The sequence below is a fragment of the Sphaerodactylus townsendi genome, linkage group LG06 (genome assembly GCF_021028975.2).
Source record: "Sphaerodactylus townsendi isolate TG3544 linkage group LG06, MPM_Stown_v2.3, whole genome shotgun sequence".
Taxonomy (NCBI): Eukaryota; Metazoa; Chordata; class Lepidosauria; order Squamata; family Sphaerodactylidae; genus Sphaerodactylus; species Sphaerodactylus townsendi.
The window spans coordinates 63,773,911-63,801,471 of NC_059430.1; the positions used below are offsets into that span (position 1 = coordinate 63,773,911).

A 27,561-nucleotide genomic window follows, 5' to 3' on the forward strand; every position below is an offset into this window, starting at 1 on the left:
CCCCATCTTCTATTAGCTCCCATTGGAAACAATGGAAGATAGGGGCACCCTCTTTGGGAGTTCATAACTTTGGACCCCCTGAACCAAACCTCACCAAACCTAGGTAGTATCATCAGGGGATTCTCCCAAACAATCCCTGAAAGTTTGGTGCTGCTAGCCTAAACAATGCACCCCTTCAGGCCAAAAACTGAAAAAACACTACAATGTTTTAAAAACCCACAAACGGGTGGGTGGAGCTTCAGACATGAATGTGGGGGTTTGAACCCGAGAACCCCCCCCCCCTTACCTACGTCCTTGCCTTCTTGATTTGTCCTGAAGTTTTCCACTAATTTGTTGTGCTTGGCTCTGGATAAGTCTCTAGTTTCTTCTGCCTTGTCTCATTGTTGGTCTTTGGTGCTGACCTGGAGCTCAGTACTATCTGTTTCTTAACACAATTTTTTTCCTCTTTTTTTACTCAAAAACTCACTCTGTGTTATCTTCAGTAAATACTATTCTAGTTTTTACATATCTCCCTTTGTTTTCTTTTTCCACATCTGGTTGCTTGCCTTTTTGTTTTACTAATTCATCTTAGATTCATGGTTCATAGGCGGGCAATGATCTATTCTTGAAATAAAGAAGAATCCCCACCTAGTAATTTTAGGTGTGTAGAATATTGCTGTTATAATTAGGATATTTTCATAACTAAGTTCTTTACAAGTGCCATGATGAAAAGCATCATGTTCTAGAAATTGATATTTAAAATACTGATTTCTAATTTAGAACAAGCAACATGATTTCTGACATCTTACCTGAACACCTGAGACCATTTCAAGCTTTAGAAACTTTAGATTTGAGCGACAACCATATTTCTGCGCTTAGAATGGCATCATTTCCTCCTCTGCCACTCAAGTACCTGTAAGTTATATTTTACTTAATATAATGTTTTTACAGTTATCCAGAAAATGTTAAGACTTTTCTATAGTTTTTAAAAAGTTTATTTACTCAACTAACAATCTAGTCCAGATTGGGGGGAGGGAGGCAGAATGGACTGTGGGAGTGGTTCAGGCCTGTGCCAACACATTTGTCTACCCCACCAGTATAAGTGGCACTTGTGCCAGTGGAAAGGGCAAAATGGGTGGCTGGCAGGTGCAGCAGATGCCCCAGCGCCCAGTTCAGAAGAGGATTCTGCCTCCAGAGCTGTGTCAGCATAAAGAAGGATGGGGGTGGGCTAGTGGTCCTGGGGGTGTTGGGTCCCGCTGGGCTTTTGGCCCAGGAATGCCCCTAGTGCAGACCTGTAACTTATGCCATGAAAACACATGGCTTAAGTAATTTTTTTCAACAGAGTTTTTCTGGTGACAGTGAGGGATTTTTCCGTTGCTGCTCTATGTCACTCGGAGTTCCATTAGTGTGTCACGGAACCACACCTCTGCCTCAGGCCCAGCCACACAGCTGGGAGACCTCTCACCCGCTGGGGATTGCGCTAGCAAGATCCCCAGCAGGGGAGGGGCCTTCCCGGCTGTGCTCCCATCCTTGGTCCCAGCCATGCAGCTGGGCTCGAGGTGGAGGAAAAGGCCCCAGTTGGGCCAACCACATTCTTCCACAGCAACCAGGTAAGTGGGCAGCGGGGGTGGGAGTAGCTGGAAGCACGGCAGGGGAGTGGACACCGCGGGGGGCATTGCTCCCCCTTTCCTGGGTGGTGGGATTCAGCCAGTTCAGCGAACTCAGCCAAACCTTAGCTCCTGTTTCTGCCTAACCGGTGCGAACCCGCTGAATCCCACCTCTGGCATTATGCAAATATAGCATTTAATGGATATCAGATCAGTGGGAGATCAGGGCAGAACCAGCACTTACTGAGAAACAAACATCTGCATGGAGCAATACATGTATTAAATGAACTGAGAAATATCTGCAGGTTCTATTGCATTATTGGGTGACTCTGTCAACTGTAGATCATTGACTGAAAATCCACTGCCATTATATTCTCTATTTATTGTACCAATTGATTGATTAATGTTTTCAGTTCTAATACTTAGTGTTATCTGCTGACTTGCAAATGATGAACCTGTTCCTGACATTCTTTTATAATTTTTCCAGTTGAGCATTTCATGTGATCCTATAAGGCACACAGAATCCTGTTTTAGAGCCCAATCCTGTTGAGGGGAACCTGAATGTCCCTAGTGACAGGCAAAGGGATTTGCTGAAATGTCTGCCCCCTCCACAGACCCAAGAGTCATTTGCACCAGTGGGGGGGGGCAAAGGCACCAAATCAGACGCTGGGGTGGGAGGTGGACTGGGGCATTCCCGGGGAGGAGCCAGTGTTAATCGACCTTTACCTTGGGTTTGTGGCTAGTTGTGCTGTGGCCTGAGTCCTCCAGCTTTTGGGTGGCATAAGTCTATTAAGTTCTATGGAAGGTTTCCCAGAGGTGGGATGGGAGTTTGGTTTTTGCTGCCTCCCTGCACTGCTGGAAAGCTCTTTGGAGGCAGTGGTGTAGCACTGCAGCAGCACAGTCCCCAGCCACCTGGCGATCTGGATTGAGTTGCCTGACTGCTTACATAGTCAAAACTGTAAAATAATAAATGTTGGTTGGTCTGAAGTTACGCTTAATTTGTAAGAACATCTTTCAATCTTTGATAATCCATTTGAGCTAAATTTGTTGGTCAACACTGTTGATTCCTATCTTCTGAGAACCATACTAGTTGACAGAATGGAACTGAACTGTTTGCCACTGAGACACTGATTGGAGGTTGTTACAGCAGTGATTTAGTTGTTAAGTTGTGCGAAGCAGCCAACAGGTAATGAGGGCTTGAAACTTACTGTGTTAATTTTCCAAACATCTTAACATTATGTCATTGTTTTGCACAGGCACATCAACAATAATAGAATTGTTTCCCTAGAACCAGGCACTTTTGACAACTTATCCAACACACTGCAAGTACTGAAGCTGAATAAGAACCGAATTGCATTCATCCCACAGAAGATGTTTAAACTTTCCCATTTACAACATCTGTGAGTGCACCTTTCAGTCACTGAATTGTTTTAGATTAATCTTGAAGATCTTTGGCAGTGCTGGAACATTAGACATTTTCCATAGTAACTACATGAAGCTTTCTGCCTGTAGAAAGAAAAGAGACCCAATCCTTGGACTGCATGCTTGTTCTGAATTTTTGTGTTGATAGTATCTTGCTGAATGCAGTACCAATATACTCTCATGGCTCATAGTGTTTTCATGATCTATTAAAAAGATATATCATTCTCTTTTGGCTTTCTTTTCATGACTAAGTGCCCAACAGTTTGACAGACCATGTTAGAAAAACCTGGTCGAAATGAGAGAAGAAGCCAGTGTGGTATAATTTCAGATCAAGGAAAATCGGGGTCCGTATCCCCACCTGTCATTAGCAACCTTGGGCAAGCCATTCTTTCTCAGCTTAGCCTGTCTCACAGAGTTTGGCAAAAGTAAAATGGAGGACAGGTGCTGCCCTGGTGTTTTCGGAATGGCGCCCAGCATGCTGATTACCACAGGGACAACCTCCACTGGTTTGTGCCATAGACGCTGAAGCTCGATTTTCAAATCATGGTATCTAGTGACCTGATGGCTCAGTTGAATCTCTGGCCCACCAATTATTACACTATTTCAGATTCGAGGAAATCAGATCCAAGTATGTGAAGCTTACTCCTTTACATTTACCCGATCTCCCCGATTTATTTAGATTACACTACTTGCTGGACAATCCTGATCCTTCTCTCTGTATGATAGTGGCAGACTTTCTCCTGGAAATTACTAAATGCCAGTAGATTTCCCTCCACTTAACATTTATTTCCTGTACTGTATATTTTTTTAATCAGTTTTTTTACTATTGTTGTACTGTTGTCTATGCCAATAAAGGTTTGCTTGCTTGTATCTAGTGACCTTCTCAAGCTTTTTCAGTGACCCTGCTGTCACCGGGAACTGCTATGTCGATGATGGTCACTTTCTTGTCCTCGATCACGGTGATGTCTGGTGTATTGTGTTTCAACACTTTGTTCGTTTGGATTCAAAAGTCCCACAGGATCTTGACCTTCTCATTTTCCATTACTTTCTCTGGACAATGTTCCCACCAGTTCTTAGCTGTTCTTATGTTGTAATTCTTGTATAAATTCCAGTGCATCATCTTGGCCACTGAGTTGTGTTCCTGTTTGTATTCAGTCTAGGCAATCTTTTTGCAACAGCTGAGGACATGATCTACAGTTTCATCAGCTTTTTTACACAATCTGCACTTTGCATCATCCGAGGATTTTTCTATTCTGGCCTTGATCGAATTTGTTCTAATGGCATGCTCTTGAGCAGCTAAAATCAGGGATTCAGTTTCCTTTTTCAGACTTCCAGGTGTTAACCACAGCCAGGTATTTTCATTGTCCACCTTGTCCTTGATCTTCTCCAGAAATTGGCCGTGCAATGTTTTTTTGAGCCAGCTTTCAGTCCTCATTTTAATCACATTTTTTCTGTATTCTTGTTTGGTTTTCTGGGCCTTCAGCAAATGTCTGTTCTTCACTTCAATCAATGCCTGTTCTTGACTTTCCTTCACACAATTGGCCAGTGTATGCTTCTCCTCTTCCACTGTTTGCTGTACTTCCAGTAAGCCTCTGCCATATCTCTGGGGAAGATATGATGTGTCAGTATCACTGTGTGGGTGCAAGACATGGTGCATTGTCATAAGCTTCCGAGTTTTTCTATTCAATGCATCCAACTCAGCCTGTGTCCAGTTGACGATTCCCGCAGTGTACCTGATGATGGGTATGGGACAAGTGTTGATGGCCTTGATGGTATTCCTGCCGTTTAATTTAGATTTCAAAATTTTCCGACTTATTATTATTAAAGTAGTTATTGGTCTTTCACTACAATTTGAGCCCCAGCCAGTGGCCTACGATGTTGTAATCTATTGGTGTAGTGTTTGTCCAGTTCCCAGCAGGGCTACCTTTTGAATCTGACATATGTTGTTGTTGTTATTTTCCAGAGAGATGAACCGCAACAAAATTAAAATGATAGATGGTCTTACTTTCCAAGGCCTTTCTGCTTTGAAATCTTTACGAATACAGAGAAACGGGCTAGTTAGACTCATGGATGGAGCTTTCTGGGGATTAAGCAACATGGAAATTCTGTAAGTATCTGCTTCTCCATATTCTTTAGAGAATTTTAAAATTCAACATCAATTTAAATATATATGAAAAAAAATTATGTTAACCATTTACAAATATTTCAACACCCAGGGTGGTAAATTAAAGTGAAAAGAAAAAAAAACCCAAACCCCCAGTTGGCTTCTGTTTTAAAAAAAGGAGCCCCTGTCTTGTCAAAGGTGAAAAATCTCAGACCTTTTTTTTAAGTAGCTAAAGCTTGAATATGAAGCCTTTTTAATCATTATTTTGTATGTGTATATGTGTTTGTGTGTGTATGCATCTAGGCAGTTGGACCATAACAACCTAACTGAGATCACCAAGGGCTGGCTTTATGGCCTGCGGATGTTGCAGCAGCTTCATCTTAGCCAAAATGCTATCAGTAGGATCAGCCCTGATGCCTGGGAGTTCTGCCAGAAACTCAGTGAGCTGTAAGGAGATTGTTGTTGTTGTTGTTGTTGTTGTTGTGATGAGCAGGATCCCAGCTAAAGCATGAACCTCTTACTTTCAATATGTAATTTTTCATAGCAAAGTTTCCAAGGTGACAACATGTTCCATGCAACAGAATTTTTGTTGGAAGATGCTGGAGCATACTGGGTTTACTTCCTTTCTTTGTGGTCATCTTGCTTAGTTTGACTGTGGTGATTTTTTAAATTGATAGAAATGTCATTCAGCAATAATATTACAAATAATGGGTCATAATATATACAGGGCTATATTAAAATAATTATACTGAAAATATTCAAGGGTTGAATTTGTATTTAAATGTCAGTCACACTAATTTTTTCCTGCTCTCAAATTTGCAGAGACTTAAATTATAATCATTTAGCAAGATTAGAGGATTCAAGCTTCGTTGGTTTAAGCCTACTAGTGAGACTGAACATTGGGAACAACAAAGTGAGCTACATTGCTGACTGTGCCTTCAGGGGACTATCCAGTTTACAAATATTGTAAGTTTCACAGTACCTTCTAAAGGACAAAATGCTTATTATTTGTTGGAATATGTAATGCCTGATGTACATGAAGAGAAGAAGATCTCCCTAGAGATATTATAAGGAAATCTAGACAGGGGCATGGGACCTATCTATATCTTCTTCAGTAAATGTAATTTTCCTGTTTGTCTCCCCGCAAAAGAGAACTCTCTGTCCTTCCCACATGTCATGTAGTTAGCACACTCTACCTATCTGTGTTTGTTCCTAAATAAATTGCTCTGATACTTAATCAATTTGTGTGATTGACCAAGATTATTTAGGAATATGAAAAGGAAGTGGATGATAAATGATCTTCAGCAAGCATTCTTCTAGATGGTGAGGCTGGCACAGCTGTAGATCTTATAAAAGGTTTCAGCATTTACATGGCACCTTGGCCATTACTGACCATCTCAATTTTTTTCATTGGCTTCCAGTTTTTTACAAATAGTTGTCAGGTTAGATGGTAATTGAAGAGAAAGGTGGTATATGAATCTCAAAATAAACTAATAAGTTAACTTGGGACCTTTTCAGTCCCTTTTCAGACTGGGCTATGGGATAGAGACAGCTCTGCTGGTTTAGTTGATGAGCTCCTTCTAAATGCAGTTAGTTCTCCTGTTGCTCCTGTTCATTTAAAATTTGCCTTTGACACAGTGAGCTATGTCATCCTGTTGAGGTGTCTAGAGGCATAAGTAGGCATCAAGGATTGTCCATTCAACTGGTTCAAATCATTCTTCATAGACTGGGTCCAAAGAATGGCAACTAGAACTGGTTTCCAATTATTAGTGTGGGGCCTATCCTTAAGGTTCTCACAGGATTCAATTCTATCCCCATATTCTTCAATCTTTATGTAAACCCCACACCCGCAATCATTAATAGTTTTGGGGTTTGCTGTTGTACCTATTATGGAACGTTCTTTCGGCAAACAAGTGCCATGAGGAGATTTTCCCTCCAAAATTCCACCTGTCAATTTAGGCTGTTATTGAGCAGCCCCTTTGTTCTATATTGAAATAAAGCAGTGGCATGAATGTGATGATTCTAGTTTATTTTTAACTTTGCACTTTTCCACCTTTATAAGAATTAAGTGACAATTAAAAATGTTCAGCCAGTGTGGGCACCTCTCAGCCAGGCAAAAGTCTGCTCTGAAGAAACACAAAATAAACCCTTTCCTTTCTGTCAGAAATATAAACTTAGGCACCATGGGCTGTATAACTTTAAAAGGAAGAAAACTGAAGTTTTTATTTACAGGAACAGAAGTAATTTTATCAAAATACTAAATAACAAGAAATATGAATCAGGTAAGTTGAGATGTTATTATATATACGTTGTTGCTGTAACTTTCTATTTGGTTACAATATAATTCAGGTGTCTGGCTTAGGCGGATTCCACATGGGCCAAAAAAAGCGGTGTGAAAATGGTATGAAAATGGTGTTTACCCTTTTACAACCTTTTACACCGTTTTTACACTGCTGTTTTTGGCCCATGTGGAATCCACCTTAGTTTCTTTAAGTTGTTACATTCAGGCTGATATATACAGATATTTAAAGTTAAGTATTGATGAAATAATATTCAGTTTTCAGTTTTCCTTTCTCTTAGGTGGATTCCACATGGGCCCAAAACAGTGGTGTGAAAACTGTGTAAAATGGTTTACACCAAGTAAAATGGTTTACACCGTTTTCACACCGCTGTTTTTGGCCCATGCAGAATCTGACTTAGTTAGAAAGTCCTTCAGACTACCCTCAGGTAAGTATTTCAAAACATTTCTCACACAGACTTTAAAGACAATCCCTTCACTAGATACGTCTTGCCCACACATTGCTTTCCATAGCGGGTATTACTTCTATCTCTCAGAAAGTCAACTTCCGCTTTTTCCTCTATTAGAACCCCACAACTCTTATAAATTTCACTGCTTAGAAATTTCACTGCTTCAGAAAAATCGAAATAGCAACCCATGTGTTTCATTAGTGTGAGTGTTTTGCTATACCAGGGACAGATTCCTTTTTAATCTGACTCTCCAGTCCCTCGATGACATTTGGTTTAAAACCACATTGCATTGCACTAATTCCACACATCCATTCACTTAGCACACTCTGAACAGAACTCCTCTCAAAATCTCTTCACACTGACTAAAGAACTATGCTTCTAGCAGCCAGCCAATCACAAGCAGTAATCCTTGTGTGCTGCATTGCATCCACAGTAAATATGACTAAGTGGAATTTGTCACAGCTGTCATCAATATTCAGATGGTACACAGCTATACATATCGTCATCCAACTCTCCTAGTGATGTGGTAGAGTCCTAAATGCTGTCTAGCTGCTGTGGTTAAATGGTTAGCATTGAACAAATTGAAACTAAATCCTGGAAAAGCAGAAGTAATGTTGGTTGAAAAGGCAAAGATCTTGAAAGACATTATGCTCCTCACTTATGGTAGGGTTCAACTAGCACATGGTGATTCAGGCCCTTTCCACACGGGGCCAAAAACAGCAGCCCAGGGATGGAAAAACACCAGTCCCTGGGGAGCTGTTCGCAAAGTGTGTGGCCCAGAGCGGCGTGAAGGCGCAGCTTTCCACCTCCCTTCCCGAGGGAGGTTTTTGGAAAGCGCTGCCTTCCCATCCCCCCCACTCACCTTGTCCTCCGGCATTAGGTCTGGGGGGCTGCTGTAAGTTTCTCTTACACTGCCCTCTCTGACCCCTGGAGGGGTAAACAGAAGGGTGGGGAGTGCAGAAGGAGTGGCTATGCTCAGACCCTCCTCTTCTATGCTAGCCTCTCTGAGAGACCCATCTCTTGCCTTTCCGTGCGAATGGCCCCCTCCCCTCCACCGGCATAATTTCTGCCGGTGGAGAGGCGCCCTATCAGCTGTGCGGAAAGGGCCTCAGATTCAGTTAGGAGCCTCAAGGTTATACCAGACTCAGCATTATTGCTAGAAAAGCAGTTGCAAAAAAAGGTGTTTTTCCAACTGAGCCTAGCTCAAAAAATGGACCTTTACCTTGATTAGGCTGATCTAGTCTCTTAGTTCCATGCCATGGTGATATCAAGACTAGACTACTGTACTGCACTGTACTTTGATCCCCTCTCAAAACAAATTTGGAAACTTCAGCTGATGCAGAATGCTACATTTCCACTATTATCAAAAGCTAGATAGAGCATGCACATTCCTCTCACTCTGTAATCACTCCACCTGTTGCACATCAGTTACCAGGCTCAGTTTAAGGTATTGACTATCACATAGATCACTCTTCAAGACCTTGGACACTCATATCTACAAGATCGTCTCTCCCCTATGCTCCACTATGACAGCTTCACTGATCTGAACAGGGCCTTCTGCAGGTACAAATCTGCAAATTGGAAAAATCAGCAACTACTTATACATACCCATTCTCTAGTGTGACCCACATCTTGTGGAATGGTCTGCCTGAGGAGATCAGGAATGCTCCCACTCTCCTGGCTTTCTGCAAGCCTATGGAAGCCTAGATTATTCAGAAGGGTTGCTTTCTATAGAGACTACGTGGGACGGCATTGAATAGAATGATTCGTAGCCAGTGCTAGAATAGATTAGTAGAGTTAGAGGTGTATACTACTCTGTATAATTTGCTGTAAATTGGATCCTCACGTGTAATCTTGCTTCATTTAATGTGTCATGTTAACTGTTATGCTTTGCTTTAATTCTTTTTTAAATTTCTGATTGGTTCTACAGTCCAAATCCTATTTTGTTATTCAGTGACCTATCCTGTTGATTGTATCAACTCACTCTGCATTAGTGAGACTTAAGTCTCAATGGGAATAAAATAAAAATTAATAAATAAATTGCTTGGGGGGGAAAACCCCCAATTCTGTCCAGTATTTGGAACCTTTCTAACATTGTAGCTGCCTCTCCCAGCACAAAACAGCTGTTTTTCTGGAGTTTATGAAATGTTTTGCCTTTTCTGCCAATGATATGCATTGACAATATTATTACACTATAGTTATAGTTTTCTGTTTTTTTCTTAATTGAAAAAAAACTGATACTTTGCTTTTGAGCACTGTTTAGCAGAGATTGTTATTGACCATGCAGTCACACAGAATTCAACATTTCTAAGTCTACTGGAGTCAACAGGCTTAGAAGGGTATAACTGTGCTTAGGATGACTCTGTCACCTGCCTACCAGTTTTTTTCAATTGAGAAATGTTTAGATTAGATTTCTTCTGCTTTCATAATGGGATTCTTTCTAAGAAATAAATTATTTGTGACTTAGAATTGTACTTTTTGGTCAGTTTTTAGTAGTGGATCTTATTGGGGTTTTTTTGTTCTTTCTAATTAGAGATCTTAAAAATAATGAAATCTCATGGACAATTGAAGATATGAATGGTGCTTTCTCTGGACTTGACAAACTTAGGTGGTTGTGAGTACAACTTTCCCTTGTATCTTCAATTATAAAGTTTAGAATATTATCTGTTAACATGAGAACAAGCCAGCTGGATCAGACCAGAGTCCATCTAGTCCAGCTCTCTGCTACTCGCAGTGGCCCACCAGGTGCCATTGGGAGCTCTCCTACGTACAGGAGGAATTGAGAAAACAGTAGCTTCTTTCTTGGCTAACCTAGGCTAGAAGTTCTACCCAGCTAGGAGGTTAAAGCCAAAGAAGCCAACAGTAAACAGTATATGAATTATCAAAGAAACTTTAAGATGCCAGAATCAACTGCCTGTTGTAGGTTTTCCAGTCTGTGTGGTTGGGGTCTGGTAGTTTTTATTTATTTTATTTATTTATAATTTGGATTTGCTAAACCACCCCATCTGAGAAGGGCTCTAGATTAATTATGCAATGTCAACATTCTACTTGAAAATATCATAAGAGCAATTATAGAAGCGATAAAAGAGCCAATCCACCACATGAAATCTAACCAGCACATCCAGGTGTAGACCAAGCTCTATTAATCCACAAAATGATAAAATGCACTTAAGATCATATATAGAAGTAGGGGATGGCACCCATCAGCAGCTGTCTCCCCCAAAGACCTGGTGGAACAACTCTGTTTTACAGGCTCTGTGGAACTGCTCAAGGTCCTGCAGGGCCCAGATAGATGGAGGAAGAGTGTTCCACCAGGCTGGGGCCAAGGCACTGAAGGCCCTGGCCCAGGTGGAGGCCAGCCACATCATAGCTGCATCATGCACTTGACATTACTCCTCATGTTTCACCTGCATCTATGGCTGGCATCATCAGAGGCATGTCACATTATGATGTGTTTCTCTCCATGGCACTATAAGCAAGTCAAGACTTCAAAGGTTTGCAGATTAGGCAATTAAGAGATAAAGGAAATGAAAAGCCAGAGCAGGCAGGATATGGAACTGATGGTGACAGTGGCTAGCCACCTATAAGTTGGAATTGGCCATAGACCACAACATGCTTACGAAGTCTATTTCTTTAAGACCATTGTCACTGCCTGACTCAGCAGTATTAAAACTCAGTAATCACACCTATCTACTTTATTTAACTGATGGTGGCTAGAAAGAATGAGCAGGGTCTGAATATTGCCAAGATAGAAGTAAAAAAAGAATCAAAATCACTGCACACTATTAAATCCTGGAGAGAGAGTTTAGGGATCCTAGGATGGTTTAAAGATGGGTATTATGACTCACCTTAATTTTACAACTGGATCTTTGATAAGATTCATTTTCAATGAATGTCCCTTTTCTTCAAGGAAGTCTAGTGGATGAATCTTTCTGAACTACACAGAGTTTCATATAATCAGCCTTAAGAAACTTTTCATAGACCCCAAGATACTTCATAATAGAAAATGAATGGAATTGTGTTATTAAAAACTAATGTCCAAGTGCTGTATTTGATGAGCTAACCCAGCATCCATTGGTTGACTCAGGTAGAATGCAAAAAAATTTCCCTCCCAAAAGGAATTTTACAGTTATGGTTTCACATACTCATTCCCAAACAGAGGAATTATTATCTAGGTAGGCAGAGCTATGGGCCGAGGACCAAAGCCTAGGTTTACTTTAATGGAGCCAAACACACAGAGCCTCTTCCACCACTTTGACAAGACAATGATTTTTGCACCAGCTCACTGAAACTGCTCCCTTTAATAGAACATACATGAAATCTCCTCCTGCAAGTCTCTTTCCTAATTTTTTATCCATCACTTTAACTCAAAAATACTGTGCAAGTGCAATTGTATTAAGCATGTAAATCTTTTACAAATCACCCCCAGCGAAACATTTACCAAACAAATATCAGCATCATCTCTCACAAAACACCTCCAGTGGAATCCATCCCCAAACAGCATCACTTTCAGTAGAATTGCTTACCCCAGAGCTAGGGAACCCAGATTCTTTTAAATCCACCTTAAAAGGGAGAATCTAGGGTCCCCAGTTAAAACAACATTAGAAAGTGATGCTGTTTTAAGATGAATTCTTCCCCACCCTGAAGCAGCATCACTTTCAATGTTTAAACTGGGGACCTCACGTTCCTCCTAAAAGTCCATGTGCAGGGGGTGGATTCTAAAAGGAGGAATCTAGGGAAGTTAGGGAGACTACCTGCTGTAACTAGGGGTGCAGATTACTAAAGCTAAAATTCTCCTGATGATACCATAATTTTTGAGTGATGTTTAGTTTCAGGGGGTCCAAAGTTATGGATCCTCAGAGGTGTAGCCCCCATCTCCTATTAGCTCCCATTGGAAACAATAGCTCCCATTAAGAACAGAAGGCTGGGACTCTCCTTTTGGGAGTCCATGAAAGACCCCCCTAGACCAGGCCCTGGAAGGTATCATCAGGAGGAGTCTCCTAGAAGATCAAATCAAAATTTTGGTGCTGCTAGCCTAAAAACTGCGCCTCCTGCAGGCCGAAAACTGAAAAATACACTAAAAATACAAAAACACACACAAACGAATCTGAAATTTTTGCACCCTCCACTGGGGGGCGCCCAGGGGCAAAGGGTACCCCATGTCCCCTAGGTAAATATGCAACTGTTCTCAAATTAATTATTTTGCCAAATTATACATATTAATTATATTTTGGCATGCCTTCATCTGTCTAGTTATTAAAACAGGAAAAGTGTATGTGTTTTGGTAGTGAAATGACATGCGATGGTGCCTAAAAAGTATTTGTAAGAAACTTTTTTGACAGGGTCCAAAAATGCTACACCGCTTGCTCCGCATTTGTCACATATTATGCATTTATATTTCCAGGCTACTCCAAGGAAACAGAATTAGATCAGTTACTAAAAAAGCATTTTCCGGTCTGGATGCACTTGAACACCTGTAAGTAGTTGCACATCATATTTAACTAAAAATGACTAAAACAAACAATTGCAGTAAGTGACTGTAGGGAGGTATCCCTTAATCTGTAAACAGCTGCCCCCTAACTGATACTTTCTATTTAGCTTATATGCAGAAAGTGCTGCATTTCAAGGAAAGTCAACATGGTAGTGATTTGTTTAATGCTACCGCCTTATTTTTTGCCTTTTGGAAAACCAACTTTGAGAATTTCAACTAACAAGGCTTATATATGTGTATTTTATTTTTTTAGAGATCTAAGTAACAATGCAATCATGTCAGTACAAGGGAACACGTTTTCACAAATGAAGAAACTTAAAAGACTGCCAAAGATGCTGCTCTCTCTATGTAGTCTCTAGATGGCAGAACCTTAATAACCGAGCTATGAAAATATCTCTACATTTTATTTAGCAGAATTATAATTTACTTAGGAAACTATCTTCTGCTGTGTTCTCTATGTCACAGGGACATGTAATAAAAGGAGTAGACTATTAAAAATGACATATGGATAGGAATGGCTATAATCAAAGCCAGTGATGGCTATAAAGGCATATGCTGAATAGCTGATGTGTTATACCTTCATCAGCAAAGAGTAAAACTGAATTTTCAGTTTTCTTAATTCGAAATAAGGTATCTAGGAATTACCCACCGACATTGTTGGTTCACCTATTTTGCACTCAGACCAGGATGATCAAATTAGTATATGCTTATATACTTTCGTCCAGGCATAAAAGTCTGACAGCTAACGTACATTACCACTTGGATTCCATTATGCAGGTGATCCCTTGCACCGCTGCCGAAGCACAGAATAGAGTTATGTAATATGAGTTACCTGTGCACTTAGGTAGTGTCATAAAATGCAAGCTGCTTTTTGCATTAGCTGGAAACAAGGGAGGGCTCATGAAACTAACAGAGGGAATCCCATTCCCTTCCAGTCCCTTATCTTAGAGCCCAAAGAATTGGCCTCAAAGGAATTCCCAAAATACTTTCCACCAAGAAGGTGCACGAAGCCCTGGGTAATGGCTACCGCCATCCCAGACTCAGTTTATCTCCCAGGATCTGCTGCCTTCTCAGTTTGACCTGGCTCTGCAGGAGTAGCATTCACCACCATTTCAAAAAAAAAGAGTGGGCCTTTGTGGGAGGGAAGCCTCAACCATTTGCCTAGAGCAGCCTAAGGCCAGTTGGAAAGTTAGGCGTGGCGAGGCTTCACTTGCCTACACAGAGTTCGCTGGATGGGAGGAGCAGAATTGGGACTGTAAAGAGCTCCTCCCCCCCACCCCAGCTTGCCTGAAGTTGTTCTGGGCCTGGCATGGATCCCTACTGCTTAGAGTAAAGAATTTACAAAATCCCTGACTTTACATTTGGGGAGGGTTGAGCTTTCTGATTTCAGATTTTCATGCAAGCTTGAAGAAGCATCTGGCCAGGAGTTGAAGTGTGCTCCCTACTTATTGCAGATTATAAGAGGCATATGGATTTAAGGGGGGGCACTGGTGGAAATTAGATATATAGATATTTTTAACAGTTAATAAACACTGGGGTTCTGTGTGGTTTCCGGGCTGTATGGCAGTGTTCTAGCAGCATTCTCTCCTGATGTTTCGCCTGCATCTGTGGCTGGCATCATGCTGCCGAGGATCTGAAGATGCCAGCCACAGATGCAGGTGAAACGTCAGGAGAGAATGCTTCTAGAACATGGCCATACAGCCCGGAAACCACACAGCACCCCAGTGATTCCGGCTGTGAAAGCCTTCGACAATACAGTTAATAAACAGTTAATAAAAATAGGAATGTTACTAGGGGTGCCGGCAATGAAAAATGGCTATTTGGGGGCACATATAATGTTATATCTCCTACAGTCTTTTCTCAGTATATTTTTATAATGACTTTCATCTGTCTGCCATCTTTGATTATAAAATGGCAGCATAACTGGCTCAACAGATTAAGCTTTTTTTTTACACTGCAAGACAGTTCTACACTGAGAACTGTCCACTTGCTGATTTCCACTCACTGAAGTCACTCCTAGCAATAAAATCAATATAGAATAAGGAGAAATCCCTGTATGGACTCTCAGAAGGTACATAACATTCCAAAAATGTAACATATCCATGGTCTATCCTATAAGTAGGTGTGCATCTCAGTCTTAAGTATGTTACATTTTTAGCCTCAAAAGTAATTTATTGGTATTGGTTTCTGGGAATAAGTGCTATCCTTCACTCCAAGGTTTTTTCAGATCTGAAAACTGAGAGGAGGAGGCTTACCCCCCCCCCTCCTCCTCCTCTTACACTGTGGTAAGAATTGTCCCTCTAGCACACGAGTGATATTTAAAGGAAGTATCACTGGAAGCTCCATTCCCAACTCCCTGTGTTACAAAGAAGAAAATAAAGAAATGACTCATGCCCCTTCATATTTCACTGTGTCAGTTTTAATGTGTTAAAGTTGACTTCCCTGAAGTCAAGAAGGTCTGTTTCCTATGAACTGGATGTTCTTCTCTTTTTTGTCCTAGGTATCTAAACACATCAAGCCTTTTGTGTGATTGCCAGTTGAAATGGCTGCCAGAATGGCTGGTAGATAATAACTTCCAGAGTTTTGTAAATGCCAGTTGTGCCCACCCTCAGATACTGAAAGGAAGAAATATTTTTGCTGTCAGCCTTGATGACTTTGTGTGTGGTGAGTTAAAACATCCCGTTTTTAAATTCAATTCAGAATATTTCAGTAGAAGATTGTTGTAGGAAAGCTTTTAACAAGCTATGTGTCTTCTACCTGAATATTTATGTTAAAATACTCTTTCTTCTCACTGCATTTGAGCTCTGGCTGCAGATATTTAGACTTTGTGGTTTCCTTTGAGAAGGGGAATGACATTTTACCAACAATTTCTTATGCAGTGTGTACAATGGAAAGATCAGTGGTTTGTGGTGGCATATGTATATGCAGTTAGATTTGAAATATGGTAAGCTCTGTTCTAAATACATTAACATAGTCTGATATGTTTAGACTGGTAGATATTTTATATTTTAATGCAAAAATATCAATCTTCTTTAATATATAAATTTGTAAACTGAGAAAAAGTCAAGAAATTGGCTGTCGTGGATTTTCCAGGCTGTGTGGCCATGGTCTGATAGTTTTTACTCCTAACTTTTCACCTGCATCTATGGCTGGCATCTTCAGAGCATTTCACTTTGAGATATATTTCTCTCCATGGCATATCCCACCATGACATGCCTCTGATGATTCCAGCGGGTGAAACATTAGGAGCAAGAACTACCAAACCACAGCCACACATCCTGGAAAACCCACAACAACCCATTGATTCCAGCCATGAAAGTCAAGAAATTGTTGAGGAATTGTTGATCTATAAAACAGTATTTCTTCTTTATGGTCTCCATGGAACCTTGCTTAACCTATTGGGAACATTTTCAACTTTTGAGCAGGGAATTTGCATTGCTACTTGAGGAAGGGAGAGAAAGATCAAGGGCCCACAAAGATACACAGGACAACAGTTTTGTAGAGTGAAAAAAGCTACTGGCCACAGCTTAATTATTGATTTGCTGGATGAGGATGCAAAGGTGGAACATAGGGGATGGATCCAGACACTGTGCAGCTCTCTTTCTACCCCCAGTGACACCCTTCCCTCAGGGCCAAGTGCTGGGGGAAACTAGGAGCAGCAAGACCGTGGCAGACATTTGGGTTCTGGCCTCTGAATTATCTGAAGGTGCGAGCCAGCTAGTTGTCAATGCATGCAGCATTGAGGCCCCTTATGTGGGCCACCAATAACAGGGAGGGCCAGCCCTCAGGTGCCTCCTCCCCACAATGGATCAGTTGTGATGCCCAACCTGCCAAGCCATGACATATAACCATATAGAATAGGGCACCCATAACAATCAAACTTCAAAAACATGCAAGAGAAGAGGGAAAAGCCAAGGAAAACTAGAGCCAAAAAGGCCGTGGCCTGCCTCATGCAGCTTTAAAAAGGCGTGAGTAGCTCTGACTCTGCCTACTCTGCCCGCCCCCCTCCACTTTAATCCATGCTGTTCAGGCCTCTAACTGCCTTGCCCAGCAGTACATGGCCGGTGTAGGGAACGTCCCTCATCCTTCCCCACTCTCAGGCTACAACAGCGGACCTGGTGAGTCCTGGGCTGCATCTTTCTTGCCCTGCTTCCACAAAATAATATTTCTATCAAATTTTGTTAATATGCTAGGGGGTTTGTTTTGTCCTGAGTGTGGAAAATCATAAAATGAACTTTAACTTTCAAATCAAACCAGATTTATTACAAAATCCATTAACATTCTTACTTGTACCTTAGGGTGCATGCATAGCTGTCTTCTGCAACTATGAAGGCATCCCCCCCCCCCACACACACACACAGTTGTGAACAGATAGCTAGAAGAATTCTCTTGAGGAAAGGGAACAGGAGGAAAAGTTTGTCTCTGACAGCTCTGTAATATTCCCTGGGATAGCCAGGTAGGCAGAAGACCTGTTATGTACGGCTACACAGATAAATGTTGATAAGAAACTTCTTTATGTTCTGCCGAGTTACAATCTGATATTTTTATGTTTGCTGAGATATAGACATGAACTTCCTTCCTAGGAGGGAAAAGGGGGTCATATTATCCCACAAAAATAATTAAAGAAAATACTGGAGTAACATAATTGCAGATACAATTTGACTCCCTTTTTGAAAGTTACTATTTATCCCCTGGTTTGGAACAACAGTTATTTTTATGCTTTACCCCAGAGAGCCAATGGCAGCTTCATGTTGGGAACAGGATAGAGATTTGTCTGGACTGAGTCCTCTGTTGTTGCTTTTAGCCTCACAAAGAAACAGGTGTCCCATGAGTTTAGGTCTGAATTGTAAAAATCTCTTTGAGAAAAGAGGACCATATTTTCTGTTAAGATATTTAGCTGCTGAGCATCAAAAATGCAGTATATCACAGCTACCATAATGTTATATCCACTATCTTGGTAGTTTAAAAAATAAATCCCCAGTGTCTAATTGAGAGACTTCTTATTTGAATTAATCTTATTGCACAGCAGCTACAAGAAATAGGACAAAATTCAGTTTTCTTTAGTGAGCTAAGCAAATTTACTGAATTGAGTAAACATTTTTTGATCTTTGTATTTCAGTTATTTTAACATCTCAATGGGAAGTGTCGCTTAAAGATATATTTGCAGTCTAGAAATAGTGTGCTACTTAATTCTCAGATCTTACATCTGAATGATCCTAATTCAAATACCCATCCTTGCATTCATTATAATGATTGCACAGCAGGCGAAAAATACCGCAATGCCTTTCTAAACTTAATGAAAGCAACTTGTTGTGTATGTTTGGTTTTAGAAGCTAATTCAGCATGTAGAGATCAGGGAAGAAAAAGCTGAGAAACGTCCCCAAAAAGTATATTAATAAAGATAAAAGTGTGTGCTTATAAGTTTTCTTGCCTTTATAAGTTTAAACGGATGCAATTTGCACTGCTCCTAGCTATCAAAGATGATAAATTTCAGGAAGCAAGGTACTTTCTCAGAATAAGCTGGAAATGAGTGTTTAAACATTCTACACTCTCTAAATATAGAATAATAATTTCACTGATCTGTTGAGTGGTGGTGGTGGAAAGTGCTGAAACAGCCAACTCAGGTGCTCCTCATAGAGTTTTCAAGGCAAGTGACAAACAGAAGTAGTTTGCCATAGACCAGTGGTGGCAAACCTATGGCACAGGTGCCAGAGGTGGCACTCAGAGCCCTCTCTGTGGGCACGCACAAAGTCACCCCCCACCCTCCACACACACATCTAGGCTGGCCTGGGCCACTGGGCTCGATTATTAGCATTAAACCTAAGACCTAATTTTGGGGAAGAAGTGTAGGAACCCTGTTAAGTGCTGTTAAATAGCCATATTGGCACTTTGAAATAAATAAGTGGGTTTTGGGTGGCAGTTTGGGCACTTGGTCTCGAAAAGGTTTGCCACCACTGCCATAGGCTATCTCTGCATAATCAATCTGGACTTCTTTGATGGTCTCCCATTCAAGTACTAATCAGTGCAGACCCTGCTTAGCTTCTGAAATTAGATGACATCAAGCTATCCTGAGCCATCCAGGTCAGAGCAGTCTGTGAGTACTTCATGCATACAATCATCACATGAGATATTGGCCCTTTCCCCACTTTCCTTAAGCCCCGCGCTACTCTCCTCAAGTAGCGTGGGGTCCAGCTGCCTTCCCCACTTCAGGGGCGGTGAGAACGCAGCCGCCCCGACGCTGCCTCTCTCCCGCCCCCTCGACGCGCGGAATTCCTGGCGCCTTTTGAAATGCCGCCTTTTGACGACCCCGTGCAGAGTGCGGGGTCGTGGGGAAGCCAGGGTGCGCGCCAGGAATTGCGCGCGCCGGGAATTGCCCGCAGCAACCCTCGGGCAAAGGTGAGTGGGGAAAGGGCCATAGATATCAACAACTGATACCTCCTGGACCAAAATTGTCATCGTACAGGCAGACATGTGAAAACACAAGAATAAAAATAGATATGGAAATATCATTGATTATGTCACTGGGGCCATTTTGAAGATGTGCAAGCTAGATTTAGTTTTGTTGTTAGGTTTAGTTTTGTTGTAAGCATAACTATGGTGATAGTCTTAATCCATTTATACTACAGATATTTAATTGAGCACATTACAATAGTATTTTTTATTAATCAGTGGGCATATGGCATAGCCCTTCCTACAGAAGGTAGAACTTACATGTATGAACAGACTCCCCTTATTGGAATCAATAAAGCCCTGTTTCTTCTCCCTCTCCCTGTTCCTCAGCTCATGCAAAAGCAGCACATCCAGTCCTTACAGAAATGAAAGGTCCATGCATCCTTCCAATACCTCCATCTGTTCTGTTCAGCTTACTAGAAATGCACTGTGTAGAGATGGGCACACAGAAATGAAGCAGCCCTCATTGGGAAGAATGTCTTCATCTGAGTTTTATAAAGGGTATCTAAATACAAATCAAGGCAAAACAATGAATCGTTAGTAAAACAGCTCCTTGATTATACCATTAAAACTGTAGCTAAGTGAATGCATGTTGGCTCTTTCACAAACAGATGTGCACTTGTACATGCAGGATGTATGCATGAACAGTGGTCCTATAATGGAAGTTAGGCTAAGGAATTCTGGCCTAAAATCACTCAATAAGATTTATAATTGAGTAGAGCTTTGAACCTGTCTTTTCCCAAATTCAGTCTAACCATTATACTATATTTGCTTTCAAGAGCATACCCTTCCCTGAAATTGTAGCCAAAGTTTTTAGCCTAGCCTTCTCCCTTTATTTTCTACGATAAAGGAATATTTCATAGGGGAAAATTCAGTCATACACTCTTAGCACTTGTTATCTGAACAGAACTTGGTCTGCCATCGTCCGTCAATAATGTTGCCACCTGAACTGTTTGCCTGAAAAGGCTTGCATTATGTTACTCCCAGATAGCATTTGTTGTTTCCAGATACGTCTTACTCATTCAGACACAATGAATAGCTTACCCATCTGGTCTTTTACCTTCTCCTCTTTTCTGTTTGGGGAGAAAAAAAAGTGATATCTTTTTCCTTGCATTCCATGTTGTGCCCTTTTCATATTTGCAGATGATTTTCCAAAGCCACAGATAACTGTCCAGCCTGAAACTCAATCAGCAATCAAAGGTTCCAATTTAAGTTTTATATGTTCAGCTGCGAGCAGCAGTGATTCTCCAATGACTTTTGCATGGAAAAAGGATGGTGAATTGCTGAATGATGCCGAAATGGAAAATTACGCACATCTCAGGTCACAGGGCGGTGAAGTGATGGAATACACCACCATTCTGAGGCTACGAAACATTGATTTCAGCAATGAAGGAAAATACCAATGCGTTATTTCAAATCACTTTGGTTCATCCTACTCCATCAAAGCTAAACTTACAGTGAACAGTAAGCATCTTGAGCTAACACAACCTTTTTGTCATATTGCGTTTGTAATTATTGAATTTTTTAAATTTGTCAAAAGGAAATAACTTCTATAGTTTTTTGCAGATAAAGAAGAAGAAATTTAACTAATTGATGTCCAAATTACATTATATAGCATGCCAAAGATTTTAGCAAATAATATTTTGATAACCAGTGCTTAGGTGCTTTTACCTAATTTTGTTTTGGATGGACAAATGGAGAATACAAGTAATTTCACATCCCCAGAAGGTACAAAAATTAGATTAATATGCACACAATATTCACCCTAAAGTTGCAGCTTTAATGCACTTTTTATTGACTGTCCTTAAAAACTGAAAATATGGAAAACTAGAGCTTGACATAAAAATGATTGTTCACATTACTGAAGGTGAAATATTTCATTAAGAAAAAATGAATATATTGTGCAATCTGTTGCATTTCTGATATTTTTCTGTAGTGCTTCCTTCATTTACTAAGATGCCCACAGATATTACAATTCGGGCAGGAGCAATGGCACGACTGGAATGTGCTGCAGTAGGTCACCCAGTGCCCCAGATTGCTTGGCAGAAAGATGGTGGCATAGACTTTCCTGCAGCACGCAAGAGACGCATGCATGTGATGCCCGAGGATGATGTGTTCTTTATTGTGAATGTCAAAATTGAGGATACCGGTGTTTATAGCTGCACAGCTCAAAATACTGCTGGGAGTATTTCAGCTAATGCAACTCTGATTGTATTAGGTAAGATAAAATAAGATTTGACAGTGACCACTGCTAGCTGATATAGCTAGTTAAAGTCTTACTGGCATCATCTGAGTCACTAAATAAGTCACTGTTAATAATAATTTTGCTTTCTTTTCAGAAACACCTTCATTTTTACGGCCTTTGGTGGATCGAACTGTGACAAAAGGTGAAACTGCAGTTTTGCAGTGTATTGCTGGTGGCAGCCCTCCACCTCGACTGAACTGGACGAAGGATGACAATACTTTAGTAGTGACTGAAAAGCATTTCTTTGCTGCAGGAAATCAGTTACTTATCATTGTAGACACAGACTTTGAAGATGCTGGGAAGTACACATGTGAAATGTCTAACACACTCGGGACAGAGAGAGGCAACATTCGCCTTAATGTCATTCCCACTCCTACCTGTGATTCTCCTCAGAACACTGCTCCTTCATTGGATGATGATGGATGGGCCACAGTGGGTGTTGTGATCATAGCTGTTGTCTGCTGCGTGGTGGGCACTTCCCTTGTGTGGGTGGTCATTATCTACCACACAAGGAGAAGAAATGAAGATTGCAGCATCACAAACACAGGTGTGTAAACTGAAACTTGGCACTGGAAGAGCACATTCAAATATGTGTGATTACCCTCGAGAATTTTTTTTTCCAAAAATATTTGTGTCTCTTGACTGAAATTCTGAATCGTTTTTCATAATTAACTCGATGTAGCTCATTATCTTAAAATAGCGCCATGACTCTTGAAACACATTGATAACTTTGTGTGTATATTCACTTACTCACAGATGAGACAAACCTGCCTGCTGACATTCCAAGCTATCTGTCATCACAAGGAACTTTAGCTGAAAGACAAGATGGGTATGGGTCATCAGAGAATGGAAGCCAACATCACTTTGTTCCATCATCCTCATCTGTCAGAGGATATTTCTTACATCAAAGGGATAGCAGTGGTATGTGTCAAATTATCTAAATGTATTGCACTAAATACTGGGATTCAACTGAATTAATAAAACTTAATACAGGTGAGATGGAAGAGTTAATGGATTAGGTGTGCAGCAGCACTGCACTTTCATTGTAATGCTCATGTTTGCAGTATGGGGTTCTCTAACACTGTCCAAAGGGTAATAGTGGTGGTCAGTATTGGTCTTTAAAAGCTTAGGCTGGAATTCCAGCCACATCTCCTGATCAAAAAGATTTGTCCACTGTCATTTTTCTTCACTTGTCCCAAACTCACAATGGAGCTAACAAAAATACATTTCATTCCTGGATTTGTTCTACTGACCTTTGGTCTTGGTAAATGAGAGAATCAACTCTTTGATTTTTTTTTCAAAAAAGGTTACATGGATGAGATATTTGTCAACCAAGGAGTATTGTCTCAAAAAACTATTGGAACACCATTTGGCCAATTCTATAAACAATCATCATATGCATGTTAGGGATATTTCCATGTAATGGCTTAAAAATCCTTGCTATCCTCAATTTTATTATTTTTTTCTCCCACTTACAACTGGATTTTTAGCCTCCAGTCAGTGATAGTAAAGGTTGGTTGCCAAATATCTTCTGCAGGATAGCTAACTAAGGTGTTTGCTTCTTGTTGATGCAGAATCTCTTTCTTTACCCCTTTGTCAACAGACAGAAGTCTTCTAAATTTCACTGTCCAAATAGTGAAGTGTATCCTCAGTATCCTCAGTAAATTGGGACTGTGAAAAGCATATTCCTTTGCACAAGTAGTAAGAGACTGTTGCTTGGCAGATGAAATAGAAAAACATATTAAAGGCCTCTTCATTGGTGTTTACTATGTTCATTGTATCCCATTTAGGCATGTAACAGTTCAGTTCCCAGGGGTGGGGAGGTAGTTCCATGGCAGCCAGGAATAACACTGTTGTGGCACAGCTGTCCCACCTCCTAAGGGGTTTCAGGCAGCACAGGGAGCATAGAAAACTAAAATACTCCCCAGCTGACCTGAAAACCCCACATTAAAATGTGGTATAAGTCACCAAGAGGCATAGAGGGCATTCCCGGGCCATAGGTTTTGTGGAAGCCAATTAGAGTTGGCTCCACTCTGTGAACACCCCCAGACTGCCCTGTGAACACCTGCTGCAGAGGAGCACAGGACAGGGATAACTTTTGCATTCAGGTGCTGCACAGCACCCTGCCACCAACACAAATGACCCCTCCAACCACCAGCATATTTGCCCTTTGCACTGATGTAAGGGGCACCCACATTGGCGGGGGAACATGCATCATCAACATTAGTTTTAGCCCTGCCCCCCACCCCCTTGGATTGCACTGTAAATACCTCTTAGGTCATAATAAAAACTTTCTCTGTATCTTCCTTGAAAGATACTTCCTTGAAAATCGTTGCTTGGTGACCAGTTCTAACCCCAGTGCCCTCATAAACAAACATGGAATCTATTTTCCCTGGTCATAATAATATATATTATCTCATATATATATATAAGAAAAAACAGGACACATCAGTAAAACCCAATACATACCAACTCTCAAATTGTCAACCTAGCAATCAAGGAAAAACATCATCCTTAACTCACAGACAGCATCATGTTAAGATGATGGAGAAATGTTAAGACCTGGGTCCAAGCCATACTTTCAGGCTTACAGATAGGCCCAGTCTGTAAAAAGTAAATGAATGCTAAAGTTCTGGTTCTTCTTCCTGCCCCACCTCAACATATAATCACTGGCCCCTCTTAAGCTTCCTTGAGGCCATCTGCTTGGAGACCAGCTGTGATAAACTAGCCTTTCCAAGAATAATGGGTATCTGTCTGTTTCTTCTGTGCATAATTATGGGTATATTAAAAGCAAGATAGCCAATCCAGGAGCAGCAATCCAAGGAAGGCAATAGATGGCACACCAGTGGAATGTACAGTAGCTGCCCCGTAACTTGCTTCTAAAGGCAGCTTCTACACTGCTGTCAACATTTTATTCAGTGGCCACTGAATAAAATGTTGACAGCAGTGTAGCGAATCTTTGCTCTTAAGCCAAAGTTACGTATAGTTACTGATACATATCCACTGGTGTGCCATCTATTGCCTTCCTTGGATTGCTGCTCCTGGATTGGCTATCTTGCTTTTAGTATACCCATGCTCAGAATCAATACAGAGGGAGACCCTTGCACTTATGAAATCAACATACACCTACAGACCAAGAACAAGTAACTAGATCCAGCCATATACTGAAATGTAAACTATAGAGGGCTAGATGGAAAGCCCAATTTAGAGAGTAGAGTGTAAAATTATTTTTGCATATCAGAAGTCTGTGCGTGGAATTAACAAGCTGCTTTTGGAAGTTTGGAAGGATTTGACAAGGACTTTAGAAGTCCCAATGAATATCCTGTTCTACAAGCTCTTAAGAAATCCAGAGGGATGGCTATGTTAGTCTGTTGCAGCAAAATTAAACAGAGGTCCAGTGATCCTTGCAACCACAGTTTTAAAAGGTGAGACCTACAAGACTTGAAACACCAGGCCTTCTCTAAACAGGTTGTTGGATGTCTGGTATTACATCTAAATAGGCATTGTAAATGCAATTAAAGGTCTATCTGTAAACATTTTTTAAAAAGAAATCATCTATAAAGAAGAAAATTAGAATTTAAAAAAACCACTGATATGTACCATTCTCTGTTCTCAAGGAATTTGTCATATAGATAATTGCAGTGAAAATGACCTGGAAGCTGTAACTGATCCATTTTTATGCCATTATCTGGGAACTTCTGGAAATGGATATTTGAAAGGGAATATATGTGGGCCAGATATGTTCGAAGTATACCATACAAGTAAGCTATGTTCTGTCTGAATTTAAATTGCTTTATTTTACTTATGCTTTATGACATTTTCTGATCTGCAAAGCTAATCCAAATGTTATGTATTTGTTTAAGGATATATCCCAGAGCAAAAAAGCATGTGTGCAGACCTTTACGATCTCAGCTGCTTAAAGAAAAAGGAATGTGACCTATATGCAGACCCACCCGAAGATCTTTTTGACCAGTATATCAGCATTTCTGGAATGCACACTCCAAGTGGTAAATTGCTTGCTTCTGTTTACACTTCAAATGAAGAAAGTGGAATAAAAAACTCACATCTGAGTGTGGATACTTGTGACTTCAACAGAAATCAGGAGCTGCCTTCTGTTGCTACAAGTAGCAGTTTTCTGGGTATGTTTTAAAACTATTGTTTTAAAAACTATTGTTGCAATGCTGCAATAACCTTTGTGAGCAGGAAACTGATATACAATTGTTTGGGTTCTACCAAAACATTGGAAGTAATATAATTTGGTGATCACATAATTTCCTCTTAATCCTTCATCGGAAAGAAATAACATACACTCACCTGATACTAAAAATTCTGATCTCATCTGTCAAAGGTTGTTCTATGTCATGATACAAGGTAGCTCATTTTCTTCCTGAGTTGTTGAGCGACAGGGAACATAAAAAAGAAAAATGAGTTGTTCCATCACTGAAGAAGTTTCCTCTCAGTTCAGTGTTTAGGCAGAAAGAAAGCAATTGATCCAGCAAGCCTCCATGACAGAGCAGGGATTCAAACATGAGTCTCCAGAGATCCACAAAGAAGGTGTTTGACCAGGCTGAGGAGCCATGTCTAAGGCACCCAAATGCATATGAAATTCCCTGTTGATTTAAACATATGCATCAGGAAGCCTGATGTGTGGACCAGGAAAGTTTCTTTATAAAAGAAACTTTAGCACCTATCATAATTCATTGTTACTTATATCATGAAGTGATAACACAAAGGCCAAACTTTGTTCAAATTCAAAATGTTTTTTTTTGTGGGATTTTTGTTCATCTTTAATATGTAGGGAAATACACGGTTGTGTATTTTTTTTCTCTTATTTTTTCAGGAACATTTGGAAAACCGATATGGAGACATCAGCTTGATTCCGTCCCAAGCTGCAGGAAGCCATCAGTCTGGCAACCAAAAGCCTCCCATAATCATCCTCACAAATCCCTGGACTTTGATTCTGAGTCTGAGGATAATAACAGAATGGGCTGGACATTTGCTGATGGGGACAGTTGTATTTACAGACAGGCTGCTCAAAACTTGAGGACTCCTGCTTTTCAGTTCTCTGAGTGGGATACATAGCCAGAGTCTTCCAAACTGGTTTATGAACAAAGTTTACTACCTCAAAGTGGATATTATTTAAAAGAAAATAAACAAAAACACTTGTAATTTTTTTAAAATGGAGCTATGATTTCTTAAATTTTTGTATAAAGATACAGTTTTATTGCCAAAGTGTTGTACAGTTTCATAGAGAATATATAGTCTTTATAGAATATATGTTTCTAATTATTTTGTAGGTTTGTTTTAACCAGATGATATGTTTCTGTAAATTAATGGTGTTAATAATAACTATTCAGGAGTATGTCAAGACATTATTTGTTATACTGAAATAGGTGCTAAAGTGTTCTAAAGTGCTAGTAACATGTATTTTTTTTTTGTGTTTCACTTTTTTTACTGTTAGGGTAATAATGTAATATTTGCACATCATTTTTAATAAAATGAGATGCCTTGTGGA

At 40.4% G+C, this 27,561-nt stretch overlaps 1 protein-coding gene across 1 annotated transcript; it reads left to right on the top strand.

The window, feature by feature from the left end:
• Positions 1-765: 765 nt before the first annotated feature.
• LRIG3 (leucine rich repeats and immunoglobulin like domains 3) lies at positions 766-27,561 on the top strand. The gene is made up of 15 exons (XM_048501789.1): positions 766-894; positions 2,843-2,986; positions 4,972-5,115; positions 5,416-5,559; positions 5,935-6,078; positions 10,394-10,474; positions 13,265-13,336; positions 13,605-13,676; positions 15,852-16,015; positions 20,945-21,265; positions 21,738-22,019; positions 22,141-22,593; positions 22,803-22,967; positions 25,910-26,185; positions 26,887-27,561. The coding sequence occupies exons 1-15, from the start codon at positions 770-772 to the stop codon at positions 27,126-27,128; spliced, it is 2,829 nt and encodes a 942-aa protein (XP_048357746.1). The 5' UTR covers positions 766-769; the 3' UTR covers positions 27,129-27,561.